This window comes from Ischnura elegans, assembly GCF_921293095.1.
Source record: "Ischnura elegans chromosome 13 unlocalized genomic scaffold, ioIscEleg1.1 SUPER_13_unloc_1, whole genome shotgun sequence".
NCBI lineage: Eukaryota > Metazoa > Arthropoda > Insecta > Odonata > Coenagrionidae > Ischnura > Ischnura elegans.
The window spans coordinates 14,903,151-14,921,612 of record NW_025791657.1 but is presented as its reverse complement, the minus strand read 5'-3'; the positions used below and the strand labels follow the sequence as shown (position 1 = coordinate 14,921,612).

Here is an 18,462-nt window from a genome sequence, read left to right as displayed (position 1 = left end):
CAGGCACTGGACAAACATCTACAAAGGATGACATGTCTGGACCAACCCGGATGTCTGAACAAATTATATAGGCAGATACAATAATATAAATGTTAAGATATAAAAGTGTTTTCCTAGTAGATTTTTTAAAATTGAGGTCATGGCCAAATGGGCATGTCTAGATTAATCTGAACGTCTGGTCACCCTATATGTGACCATCAGTTGCACAACATGAGGCAAAAAGACTGACCGCCCTAATCCACTTAGGTATGTACATTGATCTTAGTTTTATTACATCACCATTCTTGTGAGAGAAATGTCACACATCCCATGGAGGAGTCCCATGGTGGACTGTCTCATTTCTCCTTTCTAGCCTATTGTCTTTGCTACAGCAAAGGTGAATTTCAAGATTGCTCTTTTTTTCTTCAATCAATCTTCCTGCTTGACATCAACATAGGGAGTAGCCAGAACCTTTCATAATATTTTTTTAAGCAAGAGAAGTACAATAAAGGACCAAAATAAACTTATTCATTTAGTAATTGAATCTACAAAAGACGACAATACAGATAATGTAAACATGAAGGAAACATGTTACCTTTATGTAGAGTGAATGTGTCTCTATTAAGCAAAGGAAGTTTTGCAAGGTCCCTTCCACTCTCGCAGTTTCCTTTGCGTTGTGTGAGTGCACATGCCTCAACTGAAGAAACCCTAGCAAAGTGCCTTCATCCATTGCAAAGGCTACCTCTGAGCTGAGTACATATAATAGGTTTCGGTGAGAGTTTCATTACTATGAGAGGTTGACTACTATGAATTCTTCCGTTCCAGTTAACCAGCACAGTATTTGTTTTGTCCTGCCTCTTGATCCTTACGTTTCGACCATAGGAGACTTATCATGTTTTAGGATCGAAGCTGTAAGGCTCGCTTTACCGTTCTGTAGCAGAATCTGACGTGTGTGCTTATATATATTTATAAGCAAGGAAAGTACAATAAAGAACAAAATTAAACTTCTTCATTTAGTTATTGAATTTACAAAATATAGCAATACAGATAATGTAAATATGAAGGAAACGTGTTTCCTTTACTTAGAGTGAATGTATCTCTCTCAACCAAAGGAAGTTGTGCAAGGTCCCTTCCACTCTCGCAGTTTCCTTTGCATTGTGTGAGTGCACATGCCTCAACCGATGAAACCCTAGCAAAGCACCTTCATCCATTGCAAAGGCTACATCTGAGCTGAGTACTTATAATGGGTTTCCGTTTGAGTTTCATTATTATGAGAGGTTGACTACTAAGAATTCTTCCGTTCCAGTAAACCAACGCAGTATTTGTTTGGTCCTGCCTCTTGATCCTTACATTACGGCCATAGGAGACTATTTTCATTGTTCAGGATTGAAGCTGTTAGGCTCGCTTTACCGTTCTGTTGCAGAGTCTAACGTGTGTGTGAAGGGGCAGTCAAAATTGCAAAGCCGTGTATAGCAGTGAAATGCTAGAACACATGCGAGAATCGGTGGGTGTGAGATGGCAAAATAGCCCGTTTTAATTCCATTCATGCATTTGTGCAATTCCTAGCCATTTTAGAAATACATGCCATTCTAATCTGAGTAATTCCGTGCCCCGTGTAATCGGCTATCAAAGATTTTGGATGCTTGTAATCTTGAATCACTTGAATTTTTCTGTCATTTTGCCATGTCAACTATAGATGTAAAACATGCCCATAGATGTAAAACAGCTCACAAAAAATCGCTCAATGATCCAGAATGTGGATATTTTATTGCTGGAAAGGAATATGCTTCCTTCCTGTCACTAAATTTCCTTAACATGACGTTTTTTGTAACATATCTATAGTTTTTGGAGAGGGATACCTGTAGTAGATTCAAATATTTGACGAAAAGAATTTTTTCTTCCATTTAACATCTTGATGTGCTCATAAGAAGGAAACTTATTAGAGTTATTGTTTAGAAGTTGTGTAATAACTGACTTAAGGAGACTATGTCATCATAGACTGCTTGAAAATCTGTCTATCTCGAAATCGATTCACAGATAATGAGGGTTTTACTTCTCTCCTTTGCAAATAATGAGAAAACACTAATCCCTCTGCCCCTATTGTTGTGCCGTGGACATTTTTAATACAACATATAATGCATCATAAATGGCAGTATAAATCAAGGTTCTACATGATGGAATAATGTTTGAGTTGGAAGGGGAAGAATTTACCAACTTCTACTGTGGCTAGCTCATTGAGAAGTATTCCACACCAAGGTGTGCAGAGTGAACTGGTCATGTCTGCCATTTCATTTTAGTTTGTCACTAAATTCTTGTGTAAACATGATTTTAGCTAGCTTGAGTGGTCTCAGGTGAAAAAAGGAGATTTTATAGTTATTATTTGTTATTATTTACATTTTTATTTTGCCCCCATTGATTGGCACCCAGCATTATATTCTAGGTTACTTTGAAAGATGAGAATGAAGACCCTCTCAGTGAAGGTAATTATCCTGAGATGAACATATTGGATCCAGCTAAAATTTCAAGCAATGCTTTAGACGCATTGGCAACTGACGACTCGGTAAGCTCACGTTTGCTTTTTTAAGCACATTTTTGCTACTACACAAATTCAGTACCCCAAGTATTATTTCAATATCATTTACCATAATAACAATTCCTTTTCCCTTCCTTTATCAAATATGGAATAGGAATATGATCACAGGAGTATTTTCTCCATGGAATATTCTTGTATCAGTTCCCAGAAAAGCCAAACCTTTATCCCAACTTTGTCAAATGTGAATAAGTAAACTTGAGATGTGTCATAGGTCTTCATTAGAACTTTCACAGTTAGTCATATTTCGCTAAAAAAGCTTCAGGGCTATGTTGCCTTGCAAATTTTTGGGTGGCCCCAACGTTTCCTGACCGATTCTGGTTTCTTTTTCAAGAAAGATTAAGGGAATCAAAATTCCCAAAAGTTTTGGTGCATTGGCCCAAAAGTTTTTTCAACTGACATAGAGATATCTCGTTCTTGAAGAATTCATTAAAAATGAATGTTTCATTGTTCTGAACAGAATGTGGGCATACAGCTGCTCTGACCACAGCCACCTAGAAAGAAGTTCACAGGCGTGTGACGTCACTCATTGTGGTGCTACCACCAGAGCATGGCAGAAAATACGTAGTCATGGTGCTTTTCTACGGTGGTGTAACCACCGTAGTGCCGTAGTAGTAGTATCTTTGAAGCAACTCTCCTGTCTGCTAACCTTTTCATTGGGACGTATTTCTTCTCTTTTACATTTTTTATAACCTTTACTTTTCTTCCTCCAGTCTTTCTGCGACTGTTTTTATCAGGTCATCATGTCTCATTATGTGGTCAACTAAGTGTTTCTGTCTTCTGCCGAGGGTTTTCAGAAGCATTCTCTTCTTAGCACTTCCTCGCTACTTACATGGTCGATGCATTTTATCTTCATCATTCTTTGGCTGCACCATATTTCGAATTCTTCTACTCTTAACTTCTCTGCTGCTGCTCAACAACCAAGCCTCGCATCCATGAAGAGACATATTGAAAATCTTTTCCTTCGATATTGTTCAAACAATATGGAAGGAAAACAAGTGAAATTCATGCTACCTATTGTAGCATTTGGTACTATCATGCTGAGTTATTGTGATGTCATGATCAACAGATAACCTATCATGGTGTGGCTGGTTACCCCTAATGATTTAAATCATGATTCCCTGGTGAAATCGATCCAAATGAGAAAAAGCTTTCATGGTCAATGATGAATCCTGTTGTTTATGTTCTGGTAGGCAGTACCTATTGCCATGCAATCAGGTGATGCAGTTTCTAGCCAAATCTATCAAACATGAGTTGCTTCCAAAAAAGGGATTTATATAAGGCGTATTCTTATTGTAGCAGATGTAGAGGTGGAGAGAACTGTTTGGAGTACATTATAAGGGGGACTCAGGATTTCTCCTTTATTATCTTTGGAGAGGCTATTAGATGTTGGCAAAACAGGGTGGTTGTTGGGAGGCATCAACTTCTTTCCATGAGCTGATTATGATGGAGCATGTTGTATATTCAACTTTGATTGAAGTAAAATGTAATGATTACCTTTAGTGGATGAAATCAACATATTTGTACTCCCTCTGCGTGTGTGGACAAAAATTCTTCCTTGCTGATGAATGATATCATGAGACCATCATGACTCAAAATATTGCTGATAAAATTGTTCTTCCGTCTTTGGAAGATTTTCCTATACCTAATTGATAAGGCAGAGTTACTTGGTGGCCCATATTTTGTTGGTCAATAGATTATCCTGCCTTCCTCTCTGTAGTCAGAATAGCTGTGCAGGGAATTTTTCATTTGTGCAAACCCCTATATTTGTTGTTTTGTGTGTGATCTTTTTGCTTCTGGTACCAATTGGTGAAAGCCCATGTCAATGAAGTGTTTATTCTCTTTCTATCAGAGTGGCATGGGAGCATGTGAGTCCCCTTGTGTAAAAGCAGATCAGACCAGTGATGATGGAGGAGGATATGTGCACAATGATAGCACTGATGGGGCCACAAATGACCTTGTGGATCAAGCCTCTATTCAGGTAATCATCAAAATAATGATGTTCAAATTGGTCCAGTGATTTGTTAGGGCAAATAAAGGACATGTCAATGAGTATGTAAGATACAAAAAGAGTACAACCGAAGAAAGAAAACATATTTGTATGAAGAAATTCAATATAATTGTAAATATACCTTTTAGCACAAAAATTTGCAGCACGCGTGAGCAAACAAGTTAAGATAATATAGTCACAGGGTTCCCACTCAACCGTGAAAACCTTAAAACCGTGAATTAGCCGTGAATTTCGTCTACCGTGAAAAAACCTGGAAAAAGCCGTGAATTTCGTCCTAAAACCTTAAAAATCTCTCAATCTTGATAATAATACCTTCCCAGAAATTTTCAACTTCGTTCGTAGCGAGGGCACTTCTATTCATTGTGGCGAGCATCGTCGCATGTGTCAGAAAAGCGTGGGAACGAATGTTGCCTAAAGAAAAAAAAATATTTTCCCAGCGCAGGCCTTTTCTCTCCCCCCACCTGAAATATGACACCACTTCTCATCAGCTTGTTTATTTTCCTCGACTGTCTTCGTTTCCCCTCCCTCGGTCACTGCTTAGTCCCCCTTCCACCCAATTAGGCGTCCCAATGGCTGCAGCGACCACTTTCGAAACTAAATCTAGATGGCATTTGTGTCGAAAAATTTGAACGTTTATTCAACACCCTCAAACCTGTGATTGGAAGACCGCTAACCTTGCTATGCGCTGTGGACACTACGCTCATTGCGTTTGAACCGGGTGACAGCGAGCTTTCGGCGCGACGTTACTAATTCTCGCGCGTTGCGGCCTGAAAATGAGAGAAGATTTCCGCTTATGGCAATACTGCATTACACGATTTCCACATGCGTCGACCTGGGACTTGCCAGTTTTACGTCGCAACCGGAAAGTTTGTGTGGAAATGTTTGACGACTGATAAAGTAAAGTGAAAGTGAAAATTACATGTTTCAGCAGGTATTTATTATGTCTTTATTAATTTCAAACCAAGTGAATTTTAATTTACCTATTTGCACCTATCTAAGACGAGTTTTTTTCCTCCTAACTCCTGCAGAAAAGAGGGTTCGTCTTACAATCGAATGCAAAATTCTCGACGTCAATTGGGTTGCATAATTTTCGTCGGAAAAAATTATGGATACCTGAGGTTGTCACCTAATATATATATATATATATATAGCCATACAACGAAAACTCGACGTCAAATATACCTGAACAGTAATTTAGCTTATTTAATTTTGTGTTAAAGTGAAAAACTATTGCCATTTTAGGCAGCAGGTAAAGCGTGCGTGCCAATCAATCGCCGGGTGCACTTCTGCCGCGTCCGCGAGATCGCCTGCTTTACCCTGAATTCGGCTCCATTCAAGTTAGACCTTGATCAACTTACAAAATTTTTGTGTGATTGATTACAATTTAGCTAAATTTTAACCAGAGGCGGATCCAGGATTTCTTTCTGGGGAGTGGGGAGCACAAGTAAAGCCGTATCCAGGATTTTGTTCTGGGGGGGGCACAAGGATAACTCAAGATACAAAACGAGCGCAATGATAATGTGACCGTATTTAAAATCTTGCATATTTTTTAAGTGTCTGGGGAGTATGTGCCCCCGTGCCCCTCCCTATATCCGCCTAGGATTGTTACGTTAAAGCCTCAATGCCGTCGCGATATAAACTGCTACAAAGTCGTTCCATTTTTCCCAGAGCAACAGTATGAAGGGAACATGATTTGCCTCTGATTAGAGTGATCGATTCAGTTTTGGTTTCAGAGTATTACGATAGCAGAGAAAAGAAGTCCTTCCACTGCCGCTTTCAAAAGAAAAGTTATACGGTGGAACCTCAATCTATCGTTCCCGCATTGATCGTTCGCCGTTTCTGGTCCCAAATAAAGTTCCTCATAGACAATGTAATTTTTTCCCGCATCTATCGTTCCCCGAAGTATCGTTTCTCGCATTGATCGTTTGAAGATCGCAGTTCCGACGCATAATTTTCCCGCATCCATCGTTAGACGAAAAGGAGACGAAATAAATACAATGTGTCATTTATGACTAATAACGAATAGCCCATAGTTGGAATCTTCCCCAAGAGATGGAACTACCATTGGAAGAAGCTCAGTGCCGTGGGGAAGTAACATTAGCGCATTTCCCAAGATTCGTTATCCCCTTCCATTCAGCATTCGCCTCTCCCCTTCTGAAGCTTTCCTCTTCTTCAAAATAAAATAAGGCCCCAGCTCGCGCAGGGATTGTATTACGAAGACCTTAGCTTCGAAAAAAATATCGAGTTACACGAGAAAATTAGAAACGTGTTTCGCGCTCCCCCCTCTTCTCGCCCACTGACCTTTTTCAGCCTAACTCCTTCAAAGTTCCTAGTTCCTGGAGGTCAACTGCTGCATGAGTCACGTATTAGCCCAAAAGGTATCTAAAAATTATATTCAGCAATAGCTATTATGCTTTTATTAGATTGAAATGTTAGTAATTTGCACGTAATTAAAAAAAAGAGGCCAAACGCGACGTATTTTAAGCAAGGAAATAGATGGAAAAATACGATGGAGCATTTTGGCGAAACAAGATAGCGTCGTAGCTGAGCTTCTCGGCAGTGAATTCGGCATTTTGTCCCGGAAACATGATATCAGGTTGTTATCAGTTATAAATTTACGAGCTGTACTATAAGTCTCACTTGTCAGAGTTACTGACGAAGGAATATCTTCTCAGGATTTTTGTTTCTCTCTACTAACAATCCGAATACATCTGCTCATCTGGCGCTACGATAGAAAAGAATGGGTATCTTTAGGGTAAAAATTTGATGGCGCAGTCATACGGTCACGCTTCGCCCTCTGCAGTATGCTCTGCGTACCCCCGTACGCGATAGCATCAGTTCCGAACTTAACCTCGTGCGAGTGGTTCCCTACTTTCCAGAGTGGCTGGAATTCGAACCACCGAGTGTTTTCCATGTGGGTTTAATAAAGTCAGGTTTCATTTTCACTAGTTTAATTTTACTCGTCTTCGGACCTCGGCCCCTCCGAAGAAACTATTGAGAACTTAAAGAGATGGACTGAAAATAATTGAACACGAAGAAAAGAATCCGGGCTAGATGCGCGTGAATATTGCAGAGCGCCTTGGGTTGTCCGCTAGCACATGACGGTAGGGGTGGGGGTAGAGTTGGAGAAAACAAGTAGAGATATGAAGGCGAAGATCCAGATGAGCGTGCCACTGACGATTAGGGCAACATTGTTCACGCTTTACACACTACCTCAATTATATTTAAAATATATTCAATAGACAGGAACAATTTAAGTAGTAGACTATTTTTGGCGTTCGTCATCCATCTCACTACCAGTCACTGTGCCGGCGAATGCGGTTGTTTTAGGCACAACATGCACATTGCTTTCGTGAAAACGTGTACTGGAAATGGTGTTTGATGGATAAGAATTTTTACATCAAACTGAAATCCATAATAGCAGTGTAAATGCCGACTGGAGAGCAAACATTTTTTTTAGTGAGGTGGCGTTTTCCTTCAAAATTTTGAAAGGGATATGGGTCGAATCAACAATATGACCTATGTATCTTGATAAAGTACTACTATACCTGTTATTATCTAAAAATATTGTTTGAAACCTTTAATGAATATCTTAATTACTCGCCAAAATCCTGCGTTTCCTGGGACATAGGCAACCTAACAAAAAATAAAGCATTGATCGTTTTTCCGCATTCATTTTATAATCGTATCGCTATTAGGAAAAAAAAATTTCCCCTAGTGGAGTTCCAAAAAAGGAGGGTAGTCTTAGAATCGTGTTCGTCTTAGATGTGTGCTAATACGGTGTATGAAATAATTTTTCGATTTATTATGTTCTATAGACAATTTTCATAAAATATTTCCCGTTAAATAAGAAAGAATCAATTTATTATATTCTATAAACAATTTAAATAAAATATTTTCCGTTAAATAAGAATGATTGGGGTGGGGAAATTCGGTTACTGTACAGTAATAACAACGTGCGCAAAAACAATCTCTCGGCGAGGAATTAAAAAAGGACCTCGGGTGTCCGGACGGAAGGAGGTCCGAAGGGTATTTGGCGTCCAGGCAGGAGCGCGGTTGGGCTGGTCCTTTAGCCGGCCCTGAATTTTGCAAGCGATAGATCACGTCATAACAGATATCACTTTTCATTGCGGCGTTAACATTCACAGCGTTTGCTGCGTACGTTAATTTTCTGTTGATATACGGCCAGTGATTTTCTTACTGTTGGCTTATTAACGGTCCGTGAATTTAGCGAAATTTTGACCGTGAAAACCTGAAAAAAACCGTGAAAACGTAAAAAATAACCATGAAAACCTGGAAAAAGCCGTGAATTTCATTATTCAGGTAGAGTGGGAACCCTGAGTCAATATTTGAAGTAGAGTGAGTCATGCTGTTTAAGTAGACATTTTACCTATGAGCTACTGTATCCTATGAATTTTGAAGATTTTTTGTAATTGGTTTTAGGGCTACAGAAAAGGATATTAGATATTCAATTCAAGTAAAATTCACCATTATAAATTCGCAATAATTCATTAATTAACTTTACTTTCACTGATAGAATCAAAAAACAATTAGATGTCATTTTTCTGTGGAGCATCTGAATTTGTTGATCCTATGAGACTTGATTATCATGTTTTACACCCAGATAAGAAGTACTGAGATTTTGTGAATTTTACATCAGTTTTTACAGAGATAAGTTTGTGTAGATCTGGTTGCATACACCGTGGAGTCACATGAATTGGGGAACGTTAAATTTCATAAAATTATTAAGATTTTTGCCTTGAAAAGTTATATTATTGTGATTAAAGTAATACAAATTTAATACACTTGCTACCCACGATGCACCCCTAAGAAAAGCACCTAAAATCTAAATGTTATGATAATAGAATGTTCACAATCGTTTTAGGCTCACTTCTTGTATGTAGAGCAGGGTTATATATCCTCTCTACTTAAGGTTAGAAAGGCAGTGGAACGAGTAAACCTTGCAGTTATTGTTTGCATGCAACGAATGCTCCTTTATACTCCTCAGCTATTTAATGCCTGGCTAACTACAGAATAAAAACTGCTCTACCGACATATGGAATTACAACCCCTTTGATGAGCGTAGTAATTTGGTAGGTGAAGGAATGGTAGGGTAAATGTCAAAATAACCAGGGACTATGATTATCACCTGAAAAACGCAGAAGAATTTGAAAAAGCTACCATGAGAATACAAGGTTGGTAGTAAGTCCAGGCATTGCAGTAGGATGACCTAACAATATGATGCACTATAGTCAATTTAGTAACCACATCTCATCCATATCTGAGCAAAGCATACTTTTATTTTTCACTCCTCTTGTGTGTGATTTTCTCAAAATTGAATCTCATTTCTATTTTTTCAAAGACCACTAAGAATTTTGAGTGTAAAAATTCTAGTAGATAAAATCTCTAGTAGAAAAAATCCACTGAATACAAACTGCCTTTGCGTGCATAGAATATTAGTCAAAGTAAACAATATTAAGGGCAGCAATATCTTGAAGCGATTCAAATTACACTTAAATCTCTGTCACATTGAGGCATTAGACAAATATTCTTTCACAGAGTATAGTTGATCTTTTAATTGTGACTATTCCTACTTTTTCTTGATAAGATGAGTTTTTTTTCGAATGCTATTATCGATTGAAGGATCTAAGGAAGACGATGGCAGACTAAGCCCTCGAAACGTGATCCTAAACCCTTGCTGATAAACCCTTGGACCCGGCTGGAAACCCGAGAACTCTTCCTCCACTATTATTGGTTATTGTACAATTTATTGCAAGTGAATGTATAACATAAGCTGTTAGAATGTGAATATTACAGATGTGTATTTTTTGAGGTGGTGTGTAGATATTTCTAAATTCTATGAATAGGAATCGTTAGTTTTTTGTGAGCTTACAAAGCTTTTTCTATATTTCTGTATCTCTGTCTTAAATTGTGCTGATTTTGGACTCATATGCAGGCACAGGCCTCAACATCTTCCCAAGGCGAAGAGGTGGATACTGAAGGCACAGGAGCCGTTGTGATAGACCTTGACACACTGCTGGTTTTGGCCAAGAAAGAACTATCTCCCAAGGAGACGTATGCCACTGAGGTATGCATGAAATTCACATTCAATTAAATTAATAGATGAAAGTGATGTTTGGAAGAAATCCTCAATTTCAACTGCTGTAAACTCAGGCACTTGAGCCCAGATTTTGAAGCCTTAAACATTATGTTGGTGGTTGTATTTGGGAATTGCTCCATAGAAAACATTTTCACACTCAACGTTTCACTTCTACTGGGAGCGTTATCAAGGGAATGGGAGGGAATCAATTCTCGTCCTGAGCTTATATATGTTTCGTTCACCCAATGTTGACCCTATTTTGAATTTTTGTGGAAAATGATAGCCGTTGATCATTATATTTGGCTAGAAACCCTCTCCATATGCGGCTGAGGTTACATCCATCCTCCCTATAGAAGTTGTTTCTCATTTTCGCTATCTCGACGGATTCATGTAATAAGACATGGATGGTTTTCTTTCATCTTTGCCAATACCTATGTAGCGTTAAACATGATTTTATTACACAGCAATTCCCAAAAACAACCACCAGCATTGATAAAAGAAGCTGTGAAAATCTTCGTACGAAACTTAACCATTATTTTCAAAAATAGGCACAATGTACTGTAACCGATGCTGCTTGGCAAAGTTCATGTGTATCTTCAAATTAGCATTCACAAGGCAAGAAGAACTGATTCAATATCGTGAGTGATTATATTTGTGTATATACAATGAAGATTGATGGAGTGTTGAGTGTTTCCCCCTCCCCCCACAATTCCCCGCTTTCCTAATTTTGAGGTTTTTATGCTTTGTGTATGCAACCATTGAAAGGTCCACAATTTTCCCAATCCCCTTCCTCCAAGCAACACCTTTGAGGAGCGAATGGAGGGTGACGGAACTTGCACCCCCTCCTTCTACAAAATTAGAGCATGCTTCAGCAAACCCCCTTCACCGTAGTAAGGACTCTATGAAAACCTGCTTATATGAAAATACAACTCTCTGGTTAATAAAATACAGACAAATTGCAGCTTGAGGAGACATATGGACCCCGGCTTCAAGTTTCAGCCAAAGGCTATACCCAAGGGCTGATGGTGTCTTGCCTGTCAGTTGGAGGAGAGGTAGAAAGAGAAGAGAATCGTGGAGGTTAGACTGCGAGGTGAAGATTGGCAAAGAAGAGGAAATAGGAGAATAGAATGTCAATTTCTCGGACCTTGAGGAATAAGGTCAACCAATGAGGCCCCTGCTTAAATATTCTCTCAGCACATGGTGAATGAAGGGGCTGCAGGAGCCAGCCAAGGAGGTCATCCCCATCCGTCATGGAGAGCCAATAAGTAAAACTGTTCTCCCACATGACTTCCCCCCCTGTTAAGAGGATTCATGAAGAAATCCCCTATGTAATCAAGAATAGAAGAGCTAACTCCGAAGAAGACCTGTTGCCCCGCTATAGTTGTACCTTACCTTTGTTTATTCTTTTGTCCCACTTTTTCCCTGGAAAGTAGTGTATATTTCAGTATTTAGGACAGCAAAGTATTGGAGAGATTTTAGGATTAGTGTTGGTGTTGTCACTTCATTTGTTTTTGAATTCACGCCAGAAAAGAATTTTAGATTTTTGTTTCATTTTTTTATTATTTTAGAGATATCATTCGTGTTTGGTCAATCTGAAATCTGCTTACTTTCAGCCTACTGTTATGGAGAATGGGGAGCTGTTTCAGAATCCCACAATGGCCATGGAGTCTATGACGGAGGCAGTGGGTGAGTGCTCTTCAGTGCTTGAAAATTACTCGTCCCAGAAAAGACTTGTATCTAATTCTGACAAGGGAATATTCAAAAAGGGGATCACAGAATTCAATCAAATTTTGAATTTGAATTTTTTTGTACTCTGTTTCTAAACTCTATTTTACAAAAGCTAATTTTTTGTTAATATTTCCATTTAATTCACTGAAAATTTTATTTTTATAATTGCTCGACCCCAGGTCCTCGGTGTTGAAACTGGGCCCTTTAACCACTGCACTAATGCTCAACCTTTGCAGAGTGGCTCTTATACATGAATATATTTGACCTGTAAATGTTTGACTGCATTTCAGTTTAAACTATTTGGTTATATAACACCATATGGGGGCTGATTCAAGGACAGCTCCCAATGGACTCTTAATATTTCATCTATTGAATTTTGAGACCCTGTTTTTGGACACTTCATTGTGAAGGATGTATCATCTGTATTTTTTCATCCATGTATACATTCTTTAGTTTATGATTTATAATTCTGCTTCAGAATGTGATCAGGTCGGCAAATATCTGGTAAAATGTTCGTCATGCTTCAGAGACATTAACCAATATATGCTGTCAGGTGCATTCATATGGGAATTCAAGTGTATTTTACCTACCAATTTTGTCTTTAAGACTGGGTAATAGAAGCTAAATAAGCTTAACTGGCTGAAGCACTCGGCCGGAAATCGAGGGATCCGGGTTCGAATCCCGGTCAAGGCGAATGATTTTTCCTCTGTGGATTTTTCGCCCTATTCATGGTGATTGCTTGCCTTGCTTGACTTAATCCATGGTGAATTCAACCCTGAATACAGGGTCAGCCACTGAAACCAGACGATTGTATATTGCCCTAAGACGGAATTGGGGGAAGGTTACTGATATGTTACAAAATGTATTGTCTGCCATTTCACTGTGTCTTTGCATGCAAAGCCTTTTATCAAAATATTGGTTGCATTGTGCAAACATGACAAGGTCTTTGTCATTTTAACATTCTACGTAACTGGTCTGTTCTGATGGTTCATGATACCAATCCATCCTGAATCATCCAGGCTCTCAAACTAAGTGTGGCAGAAAGTGATATCAGCGGCACTGTGAGGACAAATTCAAAGAGAGAGTTAGAACCCTTTCCTATATTCTCATTTGGGGTGTGCATTCACTGAAGCCATAATATAAAATTTCGGATCTCTACCTTCTAGCCACTCTACTTCCTTCATATATCTGTATTCCATATTTTAAGCTTTGTACTGTGAGGAAGTAATTGTTTTTTATAATAATCATAATTGTTTCAATTCAACACTATGTGTATGCATGCCATTTGTAAATTCAGTTTATGATTACTTCAGTGCATGAAAAGTGCATTGATGTGTTTTCTGTGGTGGATAATTGAGGGTAAACCTCAATGCTTAGCTCAATTTTTCTGAGCAGTGTCCCTCAATTTGTGAGGAAATGTTTACAAACCACCATAAAAATGATTTCACACCTTGTAATGAGTATAGCAATTAAGCGGAGGATCGGTTAAAGTAGCTGCCTATATCTCTCTATAGCTATTCTAAATTAGTTCAATAAATCATAGATTTCATGCATGAGTCTACTTATTTTTAATGTGAAATTCTTTTCTAGAGTCCCAAGCTCCTGAAAGAGCCTCAGCCTTGTTAGCAGTCCTTGAACCAAAGACTAGAGCATCAAGTTCAAGGAAAGGAAAGAAGGTGATGGATAAAGACATTGAAGAATGCGATACCAGGCTTCCTGATAAAATAACGTCATGCTCTATTCGTGGGGATGGACAGTTGCATTCGAAATCTAGATATGCGTCTAAAATCAGAGAAGATAGAGCAAAAATGACTATTGCAGCGAAGCAATTTGGTTGTGATAATGCAGAAACCATTACGTTTTTCAAGAGCACTGATAATGGAAAGAATAGCCCCGAGGCAGTCATACGGGAAAACAAAGTGAAAAGTATTTGCATGATCAAAAATCCTGGGAAGCGTGCCAGTTTGACGAAAAAATCTTATCATTGCTTCAACTGCAGAGATGAATTCAATGCAAAATATGATCTCATCAAGCACCTCAGGATTCATTTCAGTTCTGGTGAATTGGATATTGATCCAAATTTGTCAATCAGAAAAGATTTGTCCCTTAAAACCTTTGTTTCTAGAAGAGAAGCTAATAGTTCTTGTCAGACATTTTCCTCTAAAAGTTTAAATCAACCGATGTGTAAAAGGCAAGGGGTGAGGCAAAAAATAAATGGGCTTCTTAAGGAGAACTTCTTAGGAACAAGGGAGAACAAAAGTGCGGAGGAAGTGAGAAGAAGCTTCATTGTGGATGGGAAATTATGCACAGTTAGTCCAAAAAACGCAAAGAATTCTTATTCCTGCAGTGAATGTGTAAAGTCTTTCTCTCAAAAGAGTAACTTTCTCCGTCACATTCGTACTCATACAAAGGAGAAACCTTATTCTTGTAATGAATGCGATAAGTCTTTCTCTCTAAAGGGCAACCTTGTCAGTCACATGCGGACTCATACGAAGGAGAAACCGTATTCATGCACTGAATGTGATAAGTCTTTCTCTCGAAAGAGTCACCTTGTCAGTCACATGCGGACTCATACAAAGGAGAAACCGTATTCATGCACTGAATGTGATAAGTCTTTCTCTCAAAAGAGTCACCTTGTCAGTCACTTGCGGACTCATACGAAGGAGAAACCGTATTCATGCAATGAATGTGATAAGTCTTTCTCTCATAAGTGTCACCTTGTCTGTCACATTCGGACTCATACGAAGGAGAAACCTTATTCATGCAATGAATGTGATAAGTCTTTCTCTCATAAGTGTCTACTTGTCTGTCACATTCGGACTCATACGAAGGAGAAACCGTATTCATGCAATGAATGTGATAAGTCCTTCTCCCATAAGTGTCACCTTGTCTGTCACATTCGGACTCATACGAAGGAGAAACCTTATTCTTGCAATCAATGTGATAAGTCTTTCTCTCAAAAAAGTCACCTTGTCTGTCACATTCGGACTCATACGAAGGCAAAACCTTATTCATGCAATGAATGTGATAAGTCTTTCTCCCATAAGTGTCACCTTGTCTGTCACATTCGGACTCATACGAAGGAGAAACCTTATTCTTGCAATCAATGTGATAAGTCTTTCTCTCAAAAAAGTCACCTTGTCTGTCACATTCGGACTCATACGAAGGCAAAACCTTATTCATGCAATGAATGTGAAAAGTCTTTTTCTCATAAGAGTACCCTTGTCAGTCACATTCGGACTCATACGAAGGAGAAACCTTATTCTTGCAATGTATGTGATAAGTCTTTCTCTGTAAAGAGTGCCCTTGTCCCGCACATTCGGACACATACAAAGGAAAAACCTTATTCTTGTGAAGAATGTGATAAGTCTTTCACTCAAAGGAGCCACCTTGTCAGTCACATTCGGACTCATACGAAGGAGACCTTATTCCTGCGGTGAATGTGATAAGTTTTTTTCTCAGAAGGGTAACCTTGTCCTTCACATTCAGACTCATACGAAGGAGAAACCTTAATCATGCAATAAATGTGAAAAGTTTCACCAGAAGAGCAACTTTGTCTGTCACGTGCGGACTCATACGGAGGCAAAACCTTATTCATCCAGTGAATGTGAAAAGTCTCTCCCTTATAAGGGTAGCCTTGTTCGTCACATTTGGACACATCTGAAGAAGAAACCTTTTTTTGCCGTGAATGTGAAAAGTATTTCTCCGAAAGAAACAACCTTGTCTGTCACATGCGGATTTACACAAAGGTGAAACCTTATCCTTACAATAAATGTGAAGTCTTCCACTACCAAAGAAAACCTTGTCTTACACAAGCAGGTACATCGGAATGGAGCCTTATTCCTGCAATGAATGTGAAAATATTTTTCCCTCTTAATAGATCCACCTTTTCTTTCATTCATTTGAAAACACACATAGCTAGCTGTTAGTTTCTTATTAATTGGTATTCCTTAGCTGTCAAGGTAAATAATTCTTAATATTACGAGTACTGCTTGTATGAAATGAAAAAAAGTCCCATAATGTTGAAAATGATGTAATAATATTATGTTAGTTCTGTGACCTAATTTGATAGGTGTTTTAGGATGGAAGACTATATTTTCAAGGACTTAATTAATTATTCCTGTATATTTATGTTGATATTTTTTACTGTTAGAAAATTGTCTGTATTTAAATGTAAGCCATGCATTTTAACACTTTCGATAAAAATTTGAGGCACTTTGTCTCAAGAATAATTTTCAACGTAAATGTTTATTGTGTGATTAATCAATATTTAATTGTTTGATCGGTGTTAGTTGATGTAGTGCTTCTGTGTAATTTATATGGAAAAATTAATATAATAATAATACACGATTTATGAAGAGAGTGCTAAACTGAGTGACTGGTCTGTTTTAATTGTTGATGTACCCACATGCCTTTCAATGATAACGTCAGTATTGGGTTGTAGTTTGAATAATGTAGGTTCGAGAGGATGTTATGCCCAGGTGCACTCCAAGCATGCTCAGAAATGGCCGAGAGTTGGTGCTGCTTGTTTTTCGTAGCCCTCCGATGTTCCTTCAATCGGACTTTCAATGATCTACAGGTCTCGCCTATATAATATTTGCCACATGAACAAGGCACTCGATATATACCCTCATAAAGGTCCACTGGGAGTTTGTCCTTCGCTCCGGGTAGCATGTCTGATATCTTTGCCACGCAATTGAAACGTGTAATTAGTTTGAATGCCTGCACCACAATGATCATGCAATTATTTGTTCAAATGACAATAATATTTCCTCTTGAAAACATTGCTAGCCATGGTTAAGGCGGAAATGATCAATCAAGGAATTTTTTTCTCGAGTAAATGGCCATATATTTCCTGGTGACTGTGTCCCGTTGATAGGCATGAAACAAATACTTACGTCATGCGTATGAATAGTTTTTTAAAGGAAATTAGTGTATTATACGCGTCTTTTAGCGTGTCGAGATATATCAATTGAGATGATTTTATCGTGGACAAAATATTTCATGTAAAAATGTGGTCAATATGCATACCCACCTAGTACACGGGAGACTGTCTCTGAAGAAGGGTAAGAGACCGCGAGGAAACGGCCCCTTTTTCTTGTATTTCTTCAATTTTCGAGTGTACACCCCTCCCCTTCCGCTTCTTTCCGAGGTTAACGTTCAGCTTTTCGGAAATTACATTATCTGCAAGAAGAAGTTTGTTGAGATTGAATGATCAAAGCAATAATTTCAATTATTGCCTTATTTTAAAGTTATAATACGGTTAAGTATAACTAAAACTTAACAATACTTAATATAGTCATACCACTGACTGCGCCGACGCGCAAATCTTTACAGCTAATAGGGTTGTTAAAGCCTATCAGAACGGTCTCAAAAAAACGAATGGATATCACTTCTGATGTAATTTCATTTTGATTAGGATTAATTACAGATGCGTTGAAAAAGTAATGGTGGATTTATTAGCAGTCAAAATTCGAACAATTTCATCGCCGCCAAAAACGGTCCGCCATCTTGAAATAGAGTTGATGACGTAGAAAGCCTGTACGCCTGGCTTGTACCTTCGATGCCAAGCTGCATGCCGACTGGACATTGACCAAGGTTATTCCTTATTTTGAAATGGCCTATTTTGTGCGTGAAAATTCCGGATGGATCAAGGCGACATAAAATCCATTCTTCAAGTTAGGCAGGCAACGTATGTAGCGTTGACAGGAATTGAAAATTTTTACGTACCTCTAGTGCAAGTGAACACGATTTGCGCCCTTAATCCCCTATGAAAAAATTGTATAAAACCTGTATAAAATTGTATAAAATTTTTGTATACATTCTGTATAGAATGTTATACAAGTTGCATACTGTCTCAATACAGATTGTATAAAATCTATTGTGACGAAAAGCCTCGTCACGGCGCATTCTGCGTCCATCTCTTCTCCCCGATTCATATTGGCGCGCGGCAACAGCGAGTGATGAGCGACCTTCTTTTCTTTTTCCTATGTTGTCTGCTAGAATTTAGCAGGTCTCTTGTTTTGTAAAGGGTATATAAGGCCCGGTATTGTG

General features: G+C 38.5%; 1 protein-coding gene across 1 annotated transcript; it reads left to right on the top strand.

Annotated features, from left to right (window-relative positions):
* The first annotated feature begins 2,424 nt into the window (after positions 1-2,424).
* LOC124172259 (oocyte zinc finger protein XlCOF6-like) lies at positions 2,425-15,937 on the top strand. The gene is made up of 5 exons (XM_046551683.1): positions 2,425-2,539; positions 4,422-4,550; positions 10,537-10,668; positions 12,294-12,366; positions 13,999-15,937. Exons 1-5 carry the CDS (start codon positions 2,474-2,476, stop codon positions 15,846-15,848), a joined length of 2,250 nt encoding a protein of 749 aa, XP_046407639.1. The 5' UTR covers positions 2,425-2,473; the 3' UTR covers positions 15,849-15,937.
* Positions 15,938-18,462: the final 2,525 nt, after the last annotated feature.

Bases quoted from the DNA above. Each gene is read 5' to 3' on its own strand.
- LOC124172259 (XM_046551683.1), top strand. From the start codon at position 2,474: ATGAACATATTGGATCCAGCTAAAATTTCAAGCAATGCTTTAGACGCA. The intron at 2,540-4,421 runs GTAAGCTCACGT...TCTTTCTATCAG, and splicing joins CATTGGCAACTGACGACTCG to AGTGGCATGGGAGCATGTGA. The intron at 12,367-13,998 runs GTGAGTGCTCTT...ATTCTTTTCTAG, and splicing joins GTCTATGACGGAGGCAGTGG to AGTCCCAAGCTCCTGAAAGA.